Below are 25,898 nucleotides of genomic sequence, written 5' to 3'. Positions count from 1 at the left end.
ATCTAGCATGACCTCTTTTCACCTGCTGAACACAGAAGAGGATATTTTCAAGCCAACAGGGTCAAAAACAAAAATATTATACACTACTGACTTGCATTGTAAGGATTAAAAAAAAAAGGAAGCCATTTTTCTTGCACAGAAGAAAGAAAGGTTTGGAATACAGGTTTGGAACAACAAAACGGAGAGTAAATGAAGACAGTATTTTCATTTTTGGGTGAACTATTCCTCTAAGTATGTTTCTATTCTTAAAACTGAACAAGTGTGAAGTTAGTGCACATAACAACAACCAGCAAAGGTCACGTCTTTTATCCAGCCATGAGATAATGAAGCAAGTGATTATGGGAGCGTTGTACCTCGTTAAAAAACATCAAGTGCGACTCGGCTTGGTGGAAGTACATCAGAAAGTTTACAGAAGATTTTCTCTCAAAAAAGAAAAAACAGATGAAAAGTGCGGTTTAATCAACTAAAAGAAGCCCACTGGCTTTGCGGAGGGGGCCGGTGGGAGGAATGTAGTCGTGCGGTGACAATTCTATTTTCTTATTACTACGTTTCCATAAATTGTCTCAGTTCACGTCAATGCACAATCGAGCGCTCTGTTCTGATTATGTGCGCCTACAGGAGTCTTAAACTTAATATAGCTTATAAACAGCTTTAATGAGTTGAAGATGATGGCGGCCGTATTAGGCGAGCGTCTTCACTGGAGAGTGTAAACAGATGTGAATAATTACTGCACTTTACCGTACTTTATCCTAATGTGGTGGGAGATGTGAAGAACAATGTGTGAATCAGACTTAAAGGAGAAGTGTGTAATTTTTCCTGCATTAAAATTGTTTCTATTTTCACTTTAATGCACAGAGACAACTATAAGTGAGACTTGAATAGTGCAAACATTGTGGCTCTGTGTCACTTTGCTCCGGCTCAACCAATGGCGTGAGTCTGTGGGCGGGACAACTTGTTCGGAAAGCCTTTTTTTTTTATTATTCTTAAATTATCAAGAACTATACAGTTGCATACTGGCATTGCATTTTGTACTTTTGTGCACTTCAAAAATAATACTAATAATAAAAAGTGCAACTTTCAGGGCCAGTACTGTCCTAGCTGTCTCTAAAACATAATGGTGAAAAAAATAAGTTCCCTCAGTACATCTGACGCACATATTTCACAGCTTTGTCTAAATGGAGCTGATCATGACACGTTTAGCCGGCTGGCATCATTACCAGAGTGGAAGCGGGTATATAGCTCACCAGAGAGCCCTGTGTGTGAGTAGGACAATTGACAGTAATCTCCCCCTGAAAGCAAAGGCAAGTCTGCAATAAATGAGAGTGGAAAGGCTTAGGAGCAGTGTCAGTGGTCTAGAGAGAGAGGACACTCTCACAGAGCTCTTCATAAATCTCTGCTTCACACTTCTCTCACACCAAATATTAATAAGCTTCACTCTGCTGCCTGATGTTGATGCTCTTTCTCTCACTTCCTGACTTTCTGCCTTCTTGGTCTTCTCTTACTTGTGATCTTTTTTTCTCTAGTCCTAGAAGAAAAAAATGAATTAAAAACAAACTTTAAATTTAAAGGTTTCACTCAGAACTCCACAAAATACTTTCTAAAAAACAAAAAAAAACAAAAAAAACAGTTTTATAGTTTCTATGCAAGTTAAAAGAAAAACTATATTCCAAGCATTCTTTGAAAAGTGATGCTTCATCCCACTTGTTCAATTGAAATTGATTATTTTCTTTATGTCTAGGGCCCTAGAGACTCGCATGCATGTAAATAATAGTAATTTTGAAATTAACATTTTGAAATTTGTAATATTTAATATGTGATATATAATATTTGTAAATAAATAATACATTTCTAATACCGTAATAAAACAGTGGTTCAAAAAATATCTGGATATTTAAGTTTAATTTAATATATCAAATGTATTGCAAAGATCAGGGGTTTTCAAACTGTGGACACAAAAAGTCTGTGAAAAAGTTCAAAGTAAAAACTGATCAGAAACAAAACTAAATGAAAAGAAACAAAACAAAACAAAAAAACTAAACAATTTTCTAACTTTGGTCACACAGTCAGTCTGCGGAAAAGTTTAAAGAAAAATTTATCAAAACAAAAAATAAACAAAACACAAAAACCCAAAACAAAACAAGAAAGCAGATTTAGTTTTTCAAAACTGTGGTCACACAGAAAGCCTTTGGGAAAGTTACAAGTAAAAACTGATCAAAAACAAAAAGAACACGAAACAAAACAAACAATTTTCAAACTTTGGTCACACAGTCAGTCTGTGGAAAAGTTAAAAGAAAAATTGGTCAAAACAAAAAATAAATAAACAAAATCCAAAACAAAACAAGAAAAACTGTACGGCTTTGGGAAAGTTAAAAGAAAAACTGGTCAAAAACAAAAGTAAACAAAACTAAATAAAAAAGTTCACTTATTTATTATGGAAATATACAGTAGAATAATAAAGATTTTTTTAGGAAGGGAGATCATCATATTTGCTACAAGCATATATTTAGTCTTCTTTTTGATACTATCTCACTTTCCTTCTATTTCTGAGTCCTTACCTCCTCAGGAACTGCTCGTATGTTGGTGAATCCCTTCCTGAAGACCACAAACACACGGCGGGTGCCGCAGCGCAGGGCAGAAGTAGCGCAGTCAAAGGCCGTGTCTCCAGCGCCCAGAACGATCACAGTACCACAGAGCTCCGGCAGCGCTGAGCGACAGCCACACATCCCTGAAAACCAAAGAAAGAGAAAAAAACATGAATTCTGCCTATAGAACAATTCTCACTCAACGGCTCAGCAGATGCTTGTTCGCAAAGCGCTGTAAAATTGCATCTCGGAGCCTCACAGCACGTCACTATCAAATTATTCTGCTTCCACGAGAGCCTGATTCACCTCATCTTTCTGTCTTTGTTTTTTTATGATTTCATATTTTTCCGGAAATGTCCTTGTATCAGTAATTTCATACTTCACACCTGTCGTGGTACTGCTTTTATTTTTAGATGCAATAAGGGTGGCTGCACCTATATTGAACGCAATGATTTCAGCATTTCTTGACACTATTTACTTTCTTACATAAAAATAGCAAACATAAATATAATAATAATAATTGTGCAGTCGAATAATACTTATATATATATATATATGTATGGATGTATGTATGTATATATATAAAATTTGTTATTAAATGCTACTGTGTACATATATAATATAAAATTACAATACCGTATTACAAAAGCATTTTAATAAATTAAACAATAATAATAAGTAACTTTTAGATATAAATTTATATATATTATTTTTCTAATTTTATTATCATTATTATTTTCAAAATCTTTCATAATATTTCTTGTGAGTAAATGCAATGCCATTTTTAACCTTTTACAGTTTAGGCTGTATTTGGCTGTAATGTCATGTGTAAAAACAATTTTACCACAAGCTTTTTTTTTTAAAGCTCTGCAGCATTTTGTCTGAAATGCTTGTGAAGATTCAGATGTTCCTATTTCTTTAAATCCTTGGCCAACTGCCTTAATGCAGCGAGTTGCAGTAAGAGGCAGAACGGCACATTGGATTAAGATTTATTCATCACTGAGGTTTTATTCATTCAATCAAGTTCTTTTCCCAAAATTTCCATTTTCATTTGATTCTGATGCCAATATTGTGAGTGTAAACCCCCATTAATCTGGGGAGCAGGAACAAAAACTTCTCATCTTCCTTTCTGTTCTTTTCAATTATTCAGATACACCTTCAGAAATAGCAATTACATGTGGAATGGCAAACTATACCATGCACCATTTCCGGTCACCACTCCTTCTTCAAAGTATGCCAAAGAATAAGTATATAAGTAAAAATATCATGCCAATATCCAGAACAATGATTACTGCTCATAATTATGAAAGTTTATAATTACAATATAATCCATAATGGTACTGAATAATTACTATATTCATGGTACTTGAAGGCATTTCAAAGAGCACATATCCAAAAAACTTGATAACAACAACAACAAAAACTATTGGTACTTTTTTGTTAGCAAAGAATCTTAGAGTAAACATAGTTAAAAGAAACTGGACTCAGGCGACCCTTATATGTAGTGCTTCAGGAACACTTTAAATCATCAGGTGTGACTTTGTGACAGACTTTTCAAGATTGTTCACCTGGTTTACTGGCTTTCGTGACGAGAGGAAGAAAGTCCTTCGACGTGTAAAAACCCTGTTCTGTTGAGAGGCCATCAAAGAGCTTGTGTCTGTTAGCTTGAGGTAGACCTGCAACAAAACAGACAGACATGAGCAAAAAATCCAGTTAAAAAATGAATAAAAAATTCCACAATAAACGTGGACCTTATTTACTTTAAGACATGATCCTAGTGTTACTATGCACAATTCATCAGTGCAAATGTTTTTCATCATATATATATATATATATATATATATAACACACAGAAATCCATTTCTATATATCATATGTATAACAAATCACAATAATAGGTATCTGAGGTAATGAGGTGAAATCTCACATCCGCAGATACGCATTCCAATTTCCATTTCCTCCCTATGTTGACTTCTTCCTGCCTCTAATGTCTATTGTGTATCAGCTGCCCTTCCGAATGTTTGCCACTGTTTAGTGTCATTAACATCATTACACATAATCACACATAATGTAATTTTGGTGTTTTCAGTGGGAGCGATGTTTAGACATTAGCGTCAGGCCTCCGATGCCTCAAAACCCACAATTATCATCCATTCTAAAGAAGCCTGGACAAAGTGTTTTCTGAAAATCTTCTGTGCGTAATATCTAAATCGGGACGCGCAAGCGTGATTTTGTTGTTTTGTTGCGGTTTAACTGCAGTGAACGCTGCGCACCGTCCAAGGCACGATGGCGTCTTAATAAGATAAAATATTCTTTGGCAGAGATCAGAGCATTTGCGAGAACTGTAACGTGAGAAGTTCGCGAGATCCACTGTGACTGAGATGGAAAGCAGAAGACAGTGGTAATGAGGCACTAAGTGATTGAGAGATGGAAGACTGGGGTGTTGCTGTCAGAACCAATCAGCTGCATACAGTCAAAATGATTGCAAGGAAATGCATTACAACATGCATCAACACCTTCGTTTGCTCAATTCAAACAAGCCTTTAGTAAACGCATGGATCCTTTTTACACCCTTAGAAAATATCACGTGAAAATACGAAAAGCAGAAAATACAGTTGCTGAGATTTTAACAGCATTCTGTGGTGTATCATCCAGGTATCCGACAGAACCTCTCCACCCACCGTTCTCAGATTCATCCGCTCTGTCTGGCTTAAAAAGGCAAGGGCAGAGAGGTGAAAGCACACAGCATGATTTAAAAAGTTTAACTCGTTATTAATGAAACCGGTCATTAAATCATACAATAATTAGACGCCCACCTCTCATCAGACACATCTCCAGAAGTTGTCAATAACACGGCAATTACCACGTTTTTAAAGTTAACCTTCACCAAACAAGCCAGCGTGGGGCCTGCGAATAAATGATAGCTCACCAATAATCAGTGCGTCTTCCTTCGAGCCGTGTTCGAATTGCTGATTCTGTTTGACAGAGCAGTCTTCCGGCTGTCTTCTATATTTCAGTTGGATTTCATTTTACAAGATGTTTATATGAAACACTTTATGTGACGGCAACCTACTGCATGCAGGTCTTCTAAGTGCCCTCCAGTGGTTGTATAGCACCGAAAAGAGGCTGTGTGTTTCTGATTTTACCTAGTTAAGAAGTATTTTTAAAACACAATCAAAAGCATGGCATGCAAACAGTCCCTTAACTGTGGCAAAATCACTGCAATACGACAAAAACAGCTATATTCAATAAAATAAATAAATGTCTTATTAAAAAAATCTAATAATAATAAAAAATGTAAAAACAAATTTAAAAACAAAATATCATATTGAATTAATATTTTATTTTATTAAAAATAGACAAATTATATTTAAAATAAATGGTAACACTTTAGTTTAGGGACTAATTCTCACTATTTAATAACTAGTTACTTATTAACATGCAAATTACTAGCATACCGGCTGTTTATTAGTACTTATAATGCATATCTTAATGCCTTATTCTGCTTAACCATATTTTAGATCCCTTAATTCTACCCCATACCTAAACTTAACAACTACCTTAATAACTATTAAAAAGCAGCAAATTAGGAGTTTATTGAGGGAAAAGTCATATTTGAACCTTAAACTGCATAAACACATTTCATTACACCAAATACACACAAAAATGTTCTTTTTAGCAGCATCATATGACCCCTTTAATAGATAGTCAATAGTGAGAATTGGTTCCCAAACTAAAGTGTGACCAAATAAATCGTTATATCATACAGTATTTTATCTAACTACCCATAAACCATCCATCCATCTATCTTACATGGTCAAAATATTTCAAATAAATGCAGCCTTGGTGAGTATAAGCGACTTCTTCTAAAAAAACAGAAACCAAAAAAATATATGATTCCAAACTGCCAGTGCATATACAGTACATACACGACATGCAAATGTAAATTATATACATGTATATTCAAATATTCAAATGCAGCCAATCCAGTCAGATTTTAGAGTCTTTAATAAAATGTTTGAATTTTAAAACAAAACTTAGAATTTTAAAGTCTTCAATAGTTCTTTCTTTTACTGTATATTTAAATAATGAATTGCAATATTATATGTGATTGTGTGCGTATAAACTAGTGCTGTCAATAAATTCAAATTTTTAATCAGATTACTCATACCCTTTTCTTACAAAACTGCATTTTCTGCAAACTTATGTCTTCTCAAAAAAGGACACTTGGAGACTCCAAAAGGACACCAAAGAACCAAGTGACATACGTTCATATACATTTATGCACACCAAATCACACACACACAAAAATTATTTTATATAAAAAAAAAAAAAGAAATCTATCATGCATGCTTACTGTACAACTCCTGTAGCCAACATTACTGCAATTCTCATCCATCAAATCTTTCCTAGCGAGAAGCTGGTTTGCTTTATCCAGCCTAGAAAACATAGTTTGTGTATCATACAGTGGTGGGATGTTTTGACGTTTCGTTCAGTCTGTATTTCACACAGAGTGATGAGCGAGTGAGCTCTCGCGCTTTTCAAAAACAATTGCAGTATATTACAGAGCTTGTTTTATAGTGAAACAAACACAATGGAATGAATAATTAACTAAAAAAACACAACGCAAGTCTATTCTCTCCACCATCTCTGATGTAATCGGCCTGGTTTTCTTTACATTAGCGATGTTTTGGACTGATTGTTTGAATGCATTCGCTTACTGGACCATTGGACTGAAAACTTTCCCATAGTTTAGCAGTGTAAGATGATATGATCGACTTTTGCGTTAATTGTGTTAAATTATTTTAACGCTTTAAGGATTTTTGAATTAATTGCATGCGTTAGCACATTAATGTTGACAGCCCTATACATATACTGTATATACACATACTTCACATCAAATATCCCCATGATGAAGGTGTAGTATCGCACATTAGACTTGGTGCAAATCACCAGTGATTCTCATTAGGGGATGTCGAACACATAATGTTGAAAGCAGCTAAATGGCTTTAATGATATCCTGATGATATTCTGGCATTTCCACCAACTAAATCTGTCAAGGTGTCATGCCTAATGAATAACATAAAAATCGCAGACTTTTAAAATTGCACATAGACTTCCAAAACTGCAGACATGTGCCTGAGCAGGTACTTGAGTCTCGTTAGTACGAATGTCAGTCAATAATTATAAAAAGCTGCTTTTATGTGTTTGAGGGGTTTGAAAAGGCTGTCCTTAATCTATGCGTTTGAGTACTCATGTGTAGCCTAATTAAAACAGGAGTTTAGTGAGCCAAAAATTAAGAAAACATAAAAATAACCAGTGGCGTAGTTGGTACAAACCAATATTTGTATATTTCTTAATAAACATTACCAAGGCTTTATAATACAGTTTATGTTCAGTGTTAATTTATTACAAATAATGTGTTTTGTGTTACATTTTACAAATAACATTCCCCAAGACTGTTCAGGAAACATATCCACTTAACACCTGTCATCCCAATCACCTGATCATCAGCAAAAATACAAAAGGACGTTCAGGAAGAACGGGAAACTTTGCGGTATGGCGTGACATAGTGGGTTTTAACAAAAGCGCCAGGGTTTGTGACAGCCCTCTTTGTAAGTAATGCATCTCCATTTGTCTCCTGCTGCATCACATTTTCTTCAGCAACGAGCTTCAGTACGGTACGCTCGCAGCTAAGACCCTTTTCACCTTGCAAAATCAAAAATAATACATCACCCAGAGAGCAGAACCCCTCTCGTTAATCAGGGCTTATCTATGGGCATCTTTTGAGAAGAGGGGCGACAGTGGCAGGAGGCCCTTTCTCGGCAGTCCCTGACCTCTCTGACTCTTATGAATTGCATAACGGTGAAGAAAAAACAAGGGTGAAGAGTTAAACTAGATTTTCACATTTTATGAAGAAAAAATGCTTGCTGCCGCAATGTTAGGGTATCGTGGTCTATAGATATGGCTCAAGTATACCTTCTTCATGAAAGACTTCTTCTGTGGGATTAATTCATCCGTTTAATCGTCCACCACCCAAAAATTGAAGGTAATATGTATCCATAGCACAAATAGTATGCTATAGTAATATCGAGGCTCGCCATACTACAGTTCAGTACGTAAAGATGTTACATAACCTCACAGATTATAAATTCCCTCTATATAGGTGTTAATTAACGTTGCTGCCAGTGACAATGGAACATTCCGCAAGAACAATTCCAATCTGTTTCCATTTTTGTAGCAGCACATATTCAGTGTCAGAATGCGTAATGGATTTAAAAAGAGCCAGATTCTTGACATCTTGGGTGGTATTTTAGAAGCATACACAAATGATGGGTCATTTTTACAGTGTAATAATATAACCTCATATTGACTAGCATCCAACGATCTCTGCCGCCAACTCGTAGCAACTATTGATTGCGGAGCTTTTAAAAACTTCAAGTATTCTCCAGAAACGTCTCATCTCAGTGCTGAGTATACATCTTTTAATCAAGTCCTTGCATTTATTGATCGCTACACCTTTTAATAATATATATACCAACTTTGAGTAATATTTTGTGGTTGTTACTAATATTCCACTGCTTTTAGGGCATTATGGGCACATTATATCATTAATGGACCATGTTATTTACTGTACAGTGTTTCATTCTTGTTATCATAAAAGTGAGAATGAAATCAAAAGGGACATCAGAAAATCAGACAGGGAGATCGCAGACCCCATCACTTCATGGCAGTTAAGGTGTTAATTCACTCTTTAAAGCCATTGAACCCAAGCCACTGACTCCTGAGCCTATAGCCTAGAAACAATGCTCTTATCTGACTTCCTCAACCTGGCTTCCACTTTGCATATTTTTGCATACTGCCAAGGAGAAATTAGCATGTCAATCATGTGAGTGGATGACATTTAAAAAGACCGTAAAGGACTCGTGTGAAATTACAGAAATTAATTGCAAACACTCAGCGCTTTCATTTTCTCCCACAGTCGAAATTTCTTTACATCCCTTTGTAGAGAAATCCAAAAATGCTCTACGTAAAAGACTCATAATTAGGATGCCAGCATTAAGAGACTCAGCGTTTCGAAACAATGAATTATACTAATTCTTTTTCTCATTGTGTCGGTACAATAAGACAGTCACATGGACAGCTTTAGGCAATGTTTAAATTCCTAAGATCAATGCAGGGGCCACGTAATCACAGTTTAATTTCTTTCTATATAAAGTTATATTATTCTAGTAATAAGATTATTTTAGTTCAGCAGATATAAGTTTCTTAGGTTAGGAGTCATAATTAGAAATGCTTTACAATGTAAAGAAGAACCTCTTTGATTAATTTTAATAAGCAACAAGGGATTGTAGAACGTACATATCCAGAAGATATAATCTTCAAGAATACATTTATTTGTTCCTTGGCTTTAGGGAAAAAAAGGAAGGAAAAAATAATAGTGATGAGACTGCACACAGCCACACAGTTTGAAAATAAAAATCAAAGCTCCTCACTGCCAGCGCCAATATGATAATCATTATTTGATTCTAATAGCAAAAGGTCACATCTTATATAATCCGCTGATACTGATAACAGTCAGTAAACACAATGAGAGAGAAAGGAAAATAGAGAGTAATAAGAAAGGAAGATACAAACAAAAGGGAAGCAAAGAAAGAACAAACAAATGAGGAAAAATAAGGAAAAAGTGGTAAGGAATGTAAGGAAGGAAGAAATAAACATTAGGATGGACAAAACAGATGAAAGACAAAAGTAGGAAGGAAGGAAGGAAGGACAGAAGGAAGGAAGGAAAATAATGATGAAGAAAAAAATAAAAGGAGGAAATCAAAGAGGAAAGGAAAGGAAATTAAGAAACAGGAAGGAAGGGTTAAACAAACAGTTAAAATGGAAAAAAGAATGAATGAATGAATGAAAATCAAGGTGAAGAACAAATAAACGAAAGAAGAAAAGAAAAGAAAGAGCAGTAACAAATGAAACAAGGGAAAGAAAGAAAAAAAGAGAAGAGTTGTTCCTATTGTTCGAGCAGGATTGAGTCCAGGGAGTCAGATGACACAAGAAGATGCTCAGGAGCACTGAGGGTCAACATGTAGTGGCAGTGAATAGCTCAGCTGGAAGAGAACAGGGCAGAGGGACCTGATGAGAAACCAGGGTGTCCTCCATTGAGAAGCAGTGGGCAGCCCGACCATGCACTGTTAGGTTAGCATGGCAAAAAACAGCAGCAGCTCAAGGAGTCGGGCGGAAAATGAGATGTGAATGGGGTTACCGGTAGAGGGGGAGAAATTGTCAAGTGGATCATCCACAGCCATTAACACAGACAGGGAGCCAGGGAGCTGCCAGTGATTCGGAGAAAAAGAGTCTTTCTCCATCTTTTCTTAGTACATGCTTGTCTGTCCACATAATAGACAACAAAACAATGTGTGAAAATGCATATAAACTGACCGATTCCAATGAACACAGCTTTGTATCCCTCCTCCTTCAGCGAGAGAAGCGTCATTCCATCTCGGCCGAGTCCTCGGTCACAGACAATCTGAAATAGAGTTCAAACAAGCCATATCAATAGAAGCAAGACCACAGAAATGCTCCATGAAAGACCAGAAGCTCATCTGAAGGCATGTAAAACGGGGTCTGTTTGAGATTGCAGGAGGGCATCTCTGAATTCATCATATGGCAGCGGAAAAAGCGGCTGGCAAAGTCTCTGACTGCCGGAAAAAAAAAAAACAAGAAAGAAAGAAGCAACAAAACAAACAAGAATGAAAGAAAGAAGCTTATTTGAAGGTCTGTAAAATCATGTCTGTAAGAGGTCTCAGGAGGGCGTCTCTGAATCCTTCTTATGTCAGTGGAAAAACAGGAAAAGCCTATCTAAAAGAAGGCAAGGAAAGTAAAGGAAAGGACGTAAAATAAGGGAGAGGAGAGAAAAGAAGAGAAAAAAGAAAAGAAAAGAGCAGAGCAGAGGAAAGAAGGAAGCAAGTCTTGTTTGAGGTCTCAGGAAGGCATCTCTGAATCCTTCTTATGTCAGTGGATAAACAGGAAAGGCCTAAAGAAAGGCACAGGTAAAGGAAGAAAAATAAAGGACAAAAGAAAAAAAAGAAAAGAAAAGCAGAGTGGAAGTAAGGAAGGAAGAAAAAAGAAAAAAAGAAAGAAAGAAAGGGAGCAAGGAAGGAAGGAAGGAAGTTTTGTTTGAGGTCATAGGAAGGCATCTCTGAATTCTTTTTAGAAAAAAAAACTGCAAAAATTAAGAAAAGAAAGTAAAAGAAATGGAAGGGAAGGTCAGTAAAATAAAGGAAAAGAATAAGAAAAAGAAAAGGAAAGATGGAAGGAAGGAAGGAAGGAAGGAAGGAAGAACGTAAAAGAAGGAAGGATAGATGGCGGGAAGTTAGAAAGGAAGAACGAAAGGAAAGAAGGACGGATGGACAGACTGATGGATAGACGGAAGGAAGGAAAAAAGGAAGGAAGTAAGGAAAGAATCATGTCTGTTTGAGCTTTTATGTTGGCATCTTCAAATCTTTCTTGTGTATACAAGAAAAAATCCAAAAAAAGTCAAGAGAAGCCAGTCGCAAAGAAAAGACGAAAGGAAGGAAGAAAGGAAAAGATGGGAGAAAGGAAAGGACAAGTTAAGAAGGACGCAAAGAAGGATTAAAAGAAAAAAAACAAAGAAGCTCAGTTGAAGGCCTGTAAAACCGTGTCTGTTTCACAGGAGGGCGTATCTGAATACTTCTTGTGTCAGCAAGAAAAGACGTTGGAAAAGTGTCTGTCCTCCTCCAGAGCCTTACATCCACTCCCGCTCTCCCTGAGTCTGTTTATAGGTACTGAGGGAACATGCAAATCTGTCATCTCACCCCCCTCCCAATCATCCTCAGCTCTTCACGAACTGCGGAAAAAAGCATTTCCTGTGTAAAATGAATCCTGAGCAGGTGTGCCGGATGACGACTATTGATTGCCCTTTCCCGTAGCTGAAGCATTCAGGAAACAAACAGACAAGCGCGTGCAGCCCCGAGGTGCTCGGCTGCCGCTGTCTGCCACCCCTAATGCAACTTTTAATTGTTCTTTATTAATGCGGCTGACATTTGGACCGCTGATCCTCCCTGAGACCTCTCGCCCTTCCCGGCTTCAAAAGGGGCAGGTGTGAGTGCATGGTGGCACGGAGGAGGGGTAGGATAGGGAGGTGTGATGGCTTTCATTACCTTCACTCCCAGGTCTTTCATCAAATCCACCTCGAACTGAACCACTTCATACGGCAAGCGGAATTGCGGGATCTCGGAAGAGCTGGAAATCAAGAGAGGAAAAATGAAATGAGAAGAAAAGGAAGGGAGATAAAGAGTCCCTCAGAGAGTTAGGAAATGGAAACGGAAAAATTCCGTCGTATGATAAGGATTGTTCTATCCCTGGAATTCTTTCTTATGTTATAGGTCCTTTAGTCTTCAACTGCGCCAGTCTAAATGCCAACACAACCCCAGAGTCTTGTTTCTACTAACGGAGACTGCTGGGATTTGAGTTGCATTGGATATTCAAGACCCCCCATATGCAATCGACATGCTGGTTAAACTAAACAGCAGTGGAGATACAACAGCACGTAATTGATAACCTCATCCCAACTCGGCATTTGAAAGATGAATATTCCCAATTACAGAGACCATTCATTAATTATTCTGACCTTCTACAATGTGCCCCATATTGATTGTGGCTGGCCAGATCAACAATGCCCTTTAGTGGACCATCTTAGATACAGGATGAGAATTCTGAGTATGAACCATGGGTCAGATTAATTACAGACCTCAGTCCTCCAATGAACCTCTTCTTCTCGAAAATTGTGATGTCGTCGTACCCCAAGCGGGCCAGGAAAGAGGCGCAGCTGATGCTGGCGGGGCCGCAGCCGATCAGAGCTATTTTAGTGTGATAGCTCTCAGGAATCTGATGTGGAGGCGGGAGATCGGGATTCCGTATCTGAGGAACTCCCATTTGTTTGAACACCTGCAAACACACCAGAAGAAAGGCAATGCATGTTCATAATTGTACCTTCATTGGGAAATTGGAGATAATTTTATGGTTCTGATTGACTGTCACAACCTTCAGAAAACTTGCAAGATTCAAGATGACAAATTTGATGTAAGGACCAGTTCAAACTAGCTAGCATGAATTTCTGCCTGGTTAATGCTGGTTAGTTCAGGTTTGGTGCCAATATAGTTGGTGGAAACCATAAAGTCTAACTGATGAAGTTGGACTTTCTGTATAGACTTTCTTGTGAACCCAGATCTATCTATCCATCAATGAATCCATCCATCCATCCATCATTAGCCTATCTACCTATTGATCCACCTACCTATCCATTAGGGCTGTGCGATATTGAAGAAAAATGCGATATGCGATAACTCATTAAATAATGCGATATTCGATATGCGATACGATAATGCTTAGCTACAAAAGTTATTTAGGTAAGAGCAGTGAGTGATTTTCTCTTTGTCTTTTGTTCATGGCCCCAAATATTGCAAGCCGTAGCGATATGCATATTGCGATATGTACATTTGCGATATTTCGATAATTTCGATGTATTGCACAGCCCTACTATCCATCCATTAACCTATCCACTACTTTCAATATATCTATCTATTCATCCATCCGTCCATCCATCTATCAACCTATCTATCCACACTGAAAAAAAAGATTTTGTGGTGTTGTAAAATATATTAAATGAATCATCATAAATTTTACTTGTAATATTAAAAATCAAGAAGATCAACAATTTTCTAAGTAAACTGTACACATTTAATTCATGTAATTAATGAACTGCATGAGAAGAGTAACTCTTATTAATATTTACTTGTAATATTTATATGTTTTATAGTCATTGCACATAAATCTAGAAATATTAAGATATAATAAAATCTACTTATTTACTTCAATAAATAGTAGGATTTACTTAATATTTTTATAAATGCAAGGTTCCGGTCTATAAAATAATAAATAAACTTTACTTAATTGCTTTAAATAAACACTTTTAAATTAAATATAATTACGTAATATTTACTTAATTAGGGTGCAATTAGACTTAATTTCTTCATGAATGTTAAGTTTAGTAAGTAGATTTGACTTAATAATAGTGAGTAAGTTGTACTTGATATTAGAGCAGTAAAATTTACTTAAAATGTGTTCGTGCAATTTGTTACCAACATTTTTTAAAGTAAATCTTAATAGTTATTTTTTTCAGTGCACCTACCTATCCATCAACCTATCCACCTGTCCATCCATCCATCCATTAACCTATCACCTATCTATCCATCCATCCATCCACCTACCCATCAATCTATCTACCTACCCACCTATCTATCCATCCATCCATCCATCCATCCACCTATCTACCTATCCACCTACCTATCCATCCATCTGTCTATTATTTATCCATTGATCCACCTATCTACCTATCAATCTATCTACCCACCTATCAATCTATCTACCCACCTATCTGCCCACCTATCCATCTATCTATCCATCCATCCGTCCATCATTCTGTCATTCTAGCCATTATTCGATGAAGCTGGTCAAAGATGGTCTTTATGGTGAAGCTCAATGAACAAGTTTTGCTGTTTAATCTAGTTGTAAAGTCTGGTGGGAATACTAGACCATCAGGACCCCAAGCATCATGCTGGTGACCAGCTTTGCTGGTACAGACACCACTCTCACATTCAGAGGCCAAAAGTGATATTGTCTCTATTGAGAAACTGTCTTTGAAACACAACAAGCCTTGAGAGCCTGCCTGGATGCAGAGTCTAACATGCTCTTAATTTGCCTGATGAGAAAAAAAACATGACACACATGAATACATAAACCATGCAGAAATTTGATTCATCACTTCACTATTAAAAGCCAAAGCAAAAGCCCACTCAGAGGCGCTAAGACAAAAGCGACAAAGAACTCATTCAGCTCCTAAGAACAGGACCCAAATGAGAAGACAAAGAAAAAGGAATTACTGAAACTCATTCATTGCGCCAGAGTTCTTAACGCAGATGAAGACATCAACATAAAGATAGTTAGCAGATACATAAAAAACACAGCAAGTTATCCAAACAGGCATTAATGAGGAGCCTGTGGCGGTATATCCATTACAAGTAGTAAAATAGGAGGGCTGATGCTTTGTCTTTCTAATAAGATTAGCCAGATCCATATGTAAAAGCCTGCATTGTTAATACAATATTATGCCTGAACAGGCAACAATATAGGTGATATTAATATAGTTATTCATGAGTTTCATGGACTGTGAAGACCAAATTGCTACATGACAATGCATTTTTAATAATCCCTGAGAGCAGTTTATAGACTCTTCTATTACTGCAGTTTCAATGAAACAAACAATGCGGCAGTTCAAAGCACAATCTCATCTCTTGACAGATCAGTATGGCTACATGTGAACGATGGACTACACCTGAAAAGCCATGTGGCAGAGGGCCAAAAATCACGGAGGTAAAAGGTACCTGGGGATACTTTAGTCCCACAGACATGCAAACAACCTCTTCTGAACAAGACGTTGGCTGTATTAAATGACATAATGCTAAAGTGATAATTACATTACATATATTTTAAAATTACATTTTAAAATATATTCTTCTAAATTGTAAATTGTTATTGTAAATATCATATTGTAATAATGTTTTATTAAATATTTTTTACTCAATTAATCTTCTTTTGATTAAATAAATGCTGCCTTGGTGAGCATAATAGACTTCTTTTAAATATATATATTTTAAATTACGTAATTCAAAATTTTGACCAGTTATTTTGGGATTTGCTAAAGACTACATTTAACAGTGCTATTAAATTATTAGAATGTTCCTGATTAACTTTGAGTTATTTTAAATTTAAGGTATTTATAAGTTATTAACTTTAAGTTATTTACACATTTCTAATACCACTGATGACAAATCTGGTACTAATACTGCGTATCCCCAGAATTAAGTGGTATAAATTGTATAATTGTTGTATAAATTACCTATAAATCACTTCTTAATCAAACCTGATGGCAAATAGACACTCCAACTGGCAGCTTTGGCATGTGAGTGGGAGTTAGTCAAATTCCTCTAAAGATGCTAATGTGCTCGGCCACCTCTGGACACCAACGCTGCGTTTCCCCTGTAATTGAAAAGAGACACCAAGTTATCTGTGATTGCAGGCCGACTACAGGAGCAGCCACTGAATGACGGTGGGCCGTGATAGGCCCTTTTTCTCGGGTTATCTAATTATCGGCTTGTAGAGTGTGCTTGCTTATATACATTCAGAAGAAACCCTGAAGCTTTAAAGAGGCACAAAGGTAAGAGCAGGAACATTTATGCTGCTGTTGTATCTAAATAATGAACCTTCAACTACTATTCTCAATAGATGGGTTTGCATTAATTTGAACATGTTTACACTACTGGGATAAAAAAAAAAAACTGTTCAATGATTCAAATGCCTGATCTATATTATATATTCATAAAAATATTACAATAAGTAAGCAGATAATTATCATGTTATGGTCAATAACCATTAAATGGACAATTAAAATTCTATACTATTTTATACTATTTAAGTTAGAAATAAAAAAATATATTTTTTTTTAATCATTTTAATTGCTACAAGAGAATAATGTACAGTCCAAAAAAACTAAATGTTAATTTTGACATTATTAGTGTTTTTAGATTAACTTCAGTAAGCAGTAGATTAAGAAAAGGTAAATATAAAAAATAGGGCAAATGATCACAAAAAAATGCTCAGTTAAATATTAAATACTGACTTACATGCAATAATACAGCATATTCAAAATTGACTGATACAAAAAAATTTAATATCTCTAATATAGTCCAATAACTAAGGAAGCTTGTTTCCACCACAGGATTAAAAAAATAAAAAAGATAATTGCAACAACTTTTTTCTTGCAATTGCAAGTTTATATCTCACAATCTCACAGTTATAAACTCATAATTGCGAGATAATATACTTTTTTCTCATAATTGAGTAATTCTGAGTTTGTATCTTATATTCCGAGAAAATAAAGTCAGAATTCTCAGAAATTGTGAGATATACAGGTGCAATTCCTATTTTTATTTTTTTATCCCATGGCAGAAACATGCTCCCATAGATAACTGATTATATTGTGCATCCATATTATAAAGCTATATGAACAAAAGGTGCATGTGCATCTGCAGTGATGTGCACAGCATCTATGTGAACAGGTGTTTCGTGGCCTGTTTATTTTAGTAAGGCTGGAACACTGCATTGACCATCAACCTTCACCAGCTACAGGAAACTCCCACTTAGCCGTTCACACAATTGTGGGTCAAGTCGAGCAATCAAACCCACGCACTTTCATTTCTATTTAATTACCAGCTACCACACTGCTGCGTACCACCTGCAAAGCAAAACATAAATACATAAATGAATTAATGAATAACACACCTGAAGTTTCCATCATTTTGAAACAAAAAACAGGGTGACCAATCAAATTCTATGTATTTAAGTTTACAATAACAGTGATTACGTAAACACTGCCCTGCTTGATTTCCTGTAAATTTCCTCACAGATCCGTTTACTGCAAACCAGTTTGCCAGCACTTGCTCCTTTTTAGTCACTTCCTCTGATCATGAAATGCAGACCATCATCTTGTGTTTTAGACACTGACTATCTGCTGCTCTCTTTGGTTTCTGCATCTTGTGTGATTGACACGAGGCAAGTTATTCCCTGGCGTCAGCTCACCAATGTCGTGTCAGAGGACCGGGCCGCTGAGACGAATCTCGGCTGTGGCAGCGGAGAGTGTCACACATCATGAGTTCATACTGCTGCCGACTAGAGCTGAGAGACTTCATTAACACTGGCACGCAACACAACCTCTTCATGACAGCATATGGGATCCAACCAAACACGAATACACTCTTTTCTAACAGGTTAACTCCACTAAAACACAAGGGAATAGTTCTTATGCAGCAATTTTTAGATATACAAAACCTTAAGCATTCAGAATTGCTCTTTTTTTGCAAATTTCTCTTCATGTGCAGTCTAATTCATCTGCCCTGCGGCATACATGGATTCTCACTCAGGTGAGCTGCTAAAAATGATAATAGAAATTCAGTTTGACCTAATATGGAAATCAGAGAATGAAAAGGTAATATCTTTCTCCCTACGAACCTCAAATATACCTTTTCAAAGCAGTGGCCCAGCGATCACTGGTTGTTGAATTGTGATGCTCATGTGGACGATGCAGGTTCGAATCAGACATGCAACATGGCCCAGTTACCAATTACTACTTGTTACTCTCTATTGTGCATGTCCAAAAAAAAAAAAGGAATAAAGTCTTACCTCTGTGGCAAACTGCTGCAGTCCCCCGATGTTGATGGGACCTTCCTCGGATGCATACAAGTTACACCCCCCGACACACAAGTCTGAGGTGGGACACACCATCCCACACGTCAAACCCAGTGGGTTGTCTGAGAGAATGGTCCGAGCGGCTCCATAATAATTCTGTGAACATCAACACAAAAATGTCTTACAAAGCCTAGCGAGCTACACATCTAGATCTATCATTTTTTTAGGAATCACACACAGACAGCTATTACGGCATTCCAAAAATTAGGCAGCAAAATAATGTTGCCTTTTTAGGCCAAATTCTATTTTTATTTGCATATACATACATATTTGTACATGCAAAAAATGTCAAAAAATATACATGTATATTTTATTAAGTATTTTAGTATATAGCTAAAATAGTTAAATCTAATTAAAAATAGAATATTTCATCCCATATGTGCACATCATGTTTTTCTTTTTATTTGTTTGTGCTTATTAGGAAAATGTCATTTGCTGAACAACGTATGTTCTTTTTAAAAATTTTCTTATGCTCACCCAAGCTGCATTTATTTGATCAAAAATACAGCAAAAAGTAAAATATGTAATATTATTACAATTTAAAATAACTGTTTTCTATTTGAATATATTTTAAGATGTAATTTATTTCTGTTATGCAAAGCTGAATTTTCAGCCGCCATTACTCCAATCTTCAGTGTCACATGATTAAACTGTCTATTTTTAATTAGATAGAACAATTCTAGCTATGTACTGTAGTATTACGTGAAATACACATTTAACTTTTTTTCAGTTTTGCTGCTTACTGTTTTTGTGGTAACCATGATACATTTTTTTTCAGGATGATTTGAAGAATTTCAAGAAGTTCAAAAGAACATAATTTATTTGAAATACATTTTTTGTAACATTATATACCGTATGTCTTTGCTGTCACTTTAAAAAAAATGCATTCTGGCTGAAAATAAAACAAAATAAAATAAAAATTATTTTATCTATAGCACACATGCACATACATTTTTTTTTTTTCAATTTATTATTCTATTTTTTTGTTCACTTATATATACATACAGTATGTGTATTTTATTCCCATCTTATTTTTATCACCTGTGTGTTGTTGTTGTTGTCTCTGTGTACTGGACGCTTGTGACACCAAAACAAATTCCTTGTACTGTATGTGCAAACATACTTGGCAATAAAGCTCTTTCTGACTTCTGGAAAAAAAGGCAACAAAAGCAACATGCAGCATCTTGCAATAGCAGTTTTCCGTTATCAATGCCATTGTATCCAGCCATGATTCATTTATTCTGAGAGCAAAAATCAAACAACAGGGAACATATAGTGCATAGTATTTGGCTGGTCATGTAATCGCAACAGTATCTCCCTGGCCCATTCCATCTGAAATAAAACAGCTTTTATTAGGCTACTGAAATGAGTGAAGTCACACTTTTCAAAAGCACTATTCATTTCTATTAGTGCATGCTATAAAAAACAAAAAATGCACCTTTAACACATCTAGTCATATACAAGCATCCAATACTGACATTGAAAGAAAACTCTGAGCAAAATCTTTTCATTCTCTTCCTTCTTTCGCTTGTCTAACAGGCCTATTCTGACAGTAATCACCCCCCTGACTGACACGTGCCTAGTTTTCAAAAAAAGCAGTCGACATCTCTCTTCTTCAGACAGCCTTGAATTAAGGCCAGAATGCTTCAATGGCACTCGCCAAACTCACAGAATGCACGGTATGACGGAAACCTTGACAGAACAACGGCGCAGCATAGAAAACACAGTGTTCTCAGCGACACGCATTATAGCTATTCTGCAAGGACTTTATTCAAATGCTGATTGTACAAGTCAGTTTTCCCGCTTCAAATGAATGACTGATATTCAGATAAACAGTTGCAATGCATCCATAATTGCCGCTGTAGTACAGCTTTAAAGCGCTCCCTCAAAAGTCAAACAAATGAGCACGAAAACTCATTATTCCTCGCGAATAATTCACAGCATCCAACAGCAGATCTCTTATTAAAAGCATAACTCAAAGTTCACCACCGCAGTTCAGCCTCGTTCTGCATTGGCTATAGATGTCACAATTATGTCTGTTACAACGGCAATGTATGTCATCTTGACGAAGAGCTCAGGTCTGACATCTTGTGTGATGTTGGCTTGGGTTTTAGTAGATGGAGACCAGCTGGGACTGCCAATGCAAAAATGTTGTGTTTCTTAAGCTGAGTCAACATGAAACGCAAGCCATTTATTTCCATAAAGTGGTGTATTTTTGAGATGTTACGTAATCCATCGGGGACACAATGTAATCCAGCACAATGTAATCCATCTGGATCATGAAAAGTGGGCGTTTCATACCTTAATGTGTGAGTTTGTGGTGGATTGTGGAGAAATGCTGTCCTCTAAAACACTTTTGAGAAAGCTTTTTGACCAAAACGTGGAAGCTGAAGGTCATTTTTTTACCCTTGAGATCATCTTGACAAATCCCAATTTATTTTTCAAACCAATCTTGTTACTGTAAAACCAATTACTGTTCATTATTGGCAAGCTTTTAGAAATGCTAAATTTACTACAACTCACTCCCATTCAAGACAGTGTTCAGATTGACAGGTTCGGGTGTTAAATCTAGATTCTGAAGCAAAATAACAGAAGCGCTGTTGTATGAAGCAAAGTATGAAAATACATACATGTAAATGCAGAAAAAATGAGATTGAGATTGAGTTTCTTAATGTAATTCAACTCGTGATGAACTTTAGATAAAATGGCATGCATATATAAAATGTGACTTATGTAGCGCAATTTGAAATCCCTGGAGTCTGGAAAAAAATCTAATCAACCCAAGAGCACACTACAGATGAAAAGAAGAAGAAAAAGCACAGCAAGAAAAATATGACATTTCATATTCATACAATATGAAATGTAAACATTAATACCATAATAAAAATGCCTTCCTCTACAGAAATATATTTGATACGAAAGTTACATATCTTATATTAGGAACCTGTTGTACAACGTAAGGGAAATATATGAAATGTGATGAGTTAGATAATAGCTCTTTCTGTTTGATTTGCTGTTTGTTATTGGGCTGATGTGTCCCTGATCTTGTTGGCTTGCTATATCCGAGATGCTAAAAAGAAATGATGATACCCAGAAATAGACGCCCATGAAATGAAAATCAAAGTTTTGTGGCTTTTAGTCCATGTCTGTTAGCTTTGAGGCCATATATATATGCGAGTGTATTCTTAAACATTTTAGCTTTTAGTGAATATATGCATTTAAAATAATCTCTCTTCCTGGAAAATGGACCAAAAATACAGATGACTCATCCTGTGTGCGCAGGGGTATACTAGGACTTTCTGTCCAATAAAACGCTCTTGAAAATGGCAATGTCCCAGCTTCCTAATCTGACCTGCAACTGACTAGCAATAGAAAGTAGCTAAACATGTTCTTGGCAGACTACAGTATGATGGAAACTAAAGGCTATTATAGTGAAAATGTAAAAAAATTTAATAAAATTAATAATAATTAAATAATTAAATTTAATATAATTAAAAAATCATAATGGTTGTTTAAAAATATAAATAATTATATGAATATAACATATAATTATATAAAAAACACATATGTGTGTGTGTATACATATATATATATATATATGTATACACACACACACACACATATATACAGTGCTATATACACAGTACACACACATATACTATGTAAACAAAAACTTTTATTTTGTATGCGATTAAGCGCGATTATTCGTTTGACAGAACTAGTATGTATGTATAATAACTTTAAAGAAATAAATAAAAACCTAATAGCCATTGGCTACTTTAAGAAAATTGTGTATGTAAAATCATTTCAAAGTTTTTCATATTTGTTCAAATTAAAGTTAACATGAAACATGAAATGCCATTAAAATCATATGCTTTGGAAAGTTATGTCAGCATTTTATATAAAAAATTGTGTAAAAGTGTTATTATAGGTTATTATAGTTTTTATAGTTCTTATAGTAAGACATTTTCATTTTCAAACATTTTTCATTATTAAATTATTTTATTTCTGCTAGTTGCCAAGGCAACATTTCTCATTTTCATTTAGTTCAACTTGATCTACTAAATACTTGATAACTAAAACGAAAATGTATATATATATATATATATATATACAACTTTAACATAAATATTACTCTTTTATAAATGTGTAATATTAATTAATAATAAATTAATATTAACACTTTAAATATTAACAGTATCTCAATAATACGCCTAAGTGACATCACTGTAAAGGAAAGTTGTTTCAAGACAGAACAAGATCTCACATTTTGATGAAACATTACAAAGTCAAACCTTTACTTCAATTGAGCACAATGAGACCAGAAACATTTATTAAGAAAGTCAATGCGCAGATACACAACATACCTTGTTTGCAATACTGCTAATGTAGCCATTTATGTTCAGATTGGTCGGGCAGCTTTTCTGACATGGTGCATCTGCACACTTCAAACATCTGTAAGAAAACAAGACTGTGCTTGAATTACCCCACATGCAATGCAAAGTAAAGTTATTTACAGTAAGAACAGAGAACTTTGCGTCGTCACCCCACTGGAACGGCACATTCCAGCCAATTACAAACACTCTACGGCACCCAGAGGAAATCAATCCCCAGCTTTTGTGCCGGAGGACTTTCTCCCAGCAACTACACCTCAAAAGACGCCATATTGATGACACACCGGTTTTGAATGACAAATAGGATAATTTGGAGCCGCCCAATTAAATATTCATGCCCAATCAGGATGGCTGTGGTACGTTTGGCCCCTGGATGTGAATGGCGTGTGACAGGAGGCAGCCGACTGGGGCTGCTGGGAAGGAAGGAAGGAAGGGAGGGAGGGCTGCTACTGTAGCTCACAATCATTATTTCGCATTTTACAAACACACAGCTGTTTAAAAATTCACCACGCTAATGACTTCAGATGATGTATCAGTAATTTGGAAGAGTGCTTTTTCCTTTACAATGAGCACAAAGGGGGGAGGATGTACAACTGGAACAGAGCAAGGAAAAGGAGACGTGGAAACAAGGGAGGAAAAAAAGACTCCCCGTTGCCTTCGATGTGAAATGCACAACTTGTGCCACGAACGCGGACACAAAAAGTGCACAAAACACACCGGTAAGAGCAGAGCAAACACTCAAGTAACACCTGCACGTTTAGATTCACACGCAGCTGGATGCCCATAATAATCCCGTCTCACAATTCTCAAAGCTCGCCGCGGACTAGAGTGCACAAGGCTGCCATTAATACCACTTACCGTGGTGACAGTGGAGTAATTACTGTAGTGTGGTGGCCAGGTACCGGCGCCACAAAGGACCACACAGTGCTACCGTCCTGCTTTTATAAACCAGGGTGGCTGATCATAATGTGACATTAGTTTTGACCTGCTTTTCTTTATTTGATCATAAATTATCCTTAGCCTAAAGGATTAGGGATATTGCAGGAGTCTTGGCCCGGGAGAGGGTCTGGAGTTGGCTTTGACGCTGAGATGAAGGCTAATCTCGGAGGATGCTGGGCCTATCACACTTCTGATCTGCGCAGAGATGATTAATACAGAGAGGGGACACCGAGCAGCTGCGGGAAGACATAAAGCCACACTCGCATAAATCTCTCTCTCGCTGGCGTTCCTCTCCGCTTATTGTGAAGGAAAAAGCACTCTTCCAAATCAGCGATATATCTATCATCTGTTATGATCATCGGCGTGTGTATCTTACAAAATATGCATGTAGAACATGAAACGGTGCAGTGGTTCATATTCAGCTTCCTGTACGATGAATACATTAGCACAAATGTATTAAAGCTCTGGCTCTTTGAAAATACAATAGTTCTATATAATGTAGATATACTTTAAAGTTCAAAACTAACCATAGACCATTAATGAATCAAATACATGGTAGTGATTATGACTAGTAATAGGTTGAAATATCATCCAGGCCAATTAACCAAATGACATATATTTTGCTGAATAAAAACAACATTTATTAATACACATTTTAAAAATTTTACAAAACAAAATTAAGAAAAATTTAAAATGTTTGTCTTTATAACCGTTCAACCAATTGTATTATTTGTTTTATATTTGTATTTTATTTTAGTACTTTTTAGTATTTTAGAATTTTTAACCACTTTTTTATTTTGTTTTTCATAACTATAGCAACTGTTCTCAATTTAAATGTATGTTAATATAATTTATTATGCTTTTTACTATTTACTATTTAAATACATTTTTTATCATTTATTCATGTGATGGCAAAGCTGAATTTTCAGCATTATTACCCCAGTCTTCAGTGTCACATGATCCTTTAGAAATCAATATGATGATCTGGTCCTCAAGAAATGTTTGTTATTATTATCAATGTAGAAAACATTTGCTTAACATTTTTGTGGAAACCGTGATATATTTTTTTCAGGATTATTTATTTATTTATTTTGATGAATAGAAATAAAGAGAATGGCTTTTATTTAAATTTTCATTTCAAATGAAAGTATTAATTTCGTTGAAGACCTTGTAAAATCAAAACTGAAGTTTTGTGGCTTTTAGTCCATGTATGAGATGATTCACAATGTCTTCCAAAAAATCTTGACGACATTGCACACTACATAGATTTTTGTCCCATCTAATACTCTCTAAAATGTTTCTAATGGTGTGTGCACACCAAAAGTGAATTTAATTATTTGCGTGATTAGATTACAAAGTCAATATTTGCGCAATATTCACCTCAATTGCGTCTTCCTCGCAAGTTGAAAAATTTCAACTCGAGCTGAAAATTTGCATGACATGTCGCGCAAGCCAGTCAGCAAAGAGCTTATTGACACGTCCGATTGCATCAGAAAATGTTTATTGTTTTTATGTTTTTATTCACCCGAGTGACGCGAAAAACATCTCGTGAGTAACTTAGAGCGAGTAACGTGATCCAAATTTTCGCTTCGCTTTTGGT

The 25,898-nt window shown here is 35.9% G+C and overlaps 1 protein-coding gene and 1 long non-coding RNA gene across 2 annotated transcripts in view; one reads left to right on the top strand and one right to left on the bottom strand.

Moving 5' to 3' along the window:
* LOC107739013 (dihydropyrimidine dehydrogenase [NADP(+)]-like) overlaps positions 1–25,898 on the bottom strand; it is a 202,235-nt gene that overhangs the window by 120,578 nt on the left and 55,759 nt on the right. The window contains 7 exon segments of the mRNA XM_016550973.1: positions 2,556–2,725; positions 4,151–4,258; positions 11,022–11,109; positions 12,764–12,845; positions 13,354–13,550; positions 18,900–19,061; positions 23,333–23,420. Of these exon segments, the coding sequence (XP_016406459.1) occupies positions 2,556–2,725; positions 4,151–4,258; positions 11,022–11,109; positions 12,764–12,845; positions 13,354–13,550; positions 18,900–19,061; positions 23,333–23,420 (895 nt within the window).
* LOC107739014 (uncharacterized) overlaps positions 22,609–25,898 on the top strand; it is a 13,602-nt gene continuing 10,312 nt past the window's right edge. The window contains exon 1 of the long non-coding RNA XR_001639959.1: positions 22,609–22,686. This is a non-coding gene — a long non-coding RNA (uncharacterized LOC107739014). The remainder of the gene's footprint in view (positions 22,687–25,898) is intronic.

This window comes from Sinocyclocheilus rhinocerous, unplaced genomic scaffold (assembly GCF_001515625.1).
Source record: "Sinocyclocheilus rhinocerous isolate Xijiao unplaced genomic scaffold, SAMN03320098_v1.1 scaffold1697, whole genome shotgun sequence".
NCBI classification, from domain to species: Eukaryota; Metazoa; Chordata; class Actinopteri; order Cypriniformes; family Cyprinidae; genus Sinocyclocheilus; species Sinocyclocheilus rhinocerous.
This window is presented reverse-complemented; position numbering and strand designations above follow the sequence as displayed.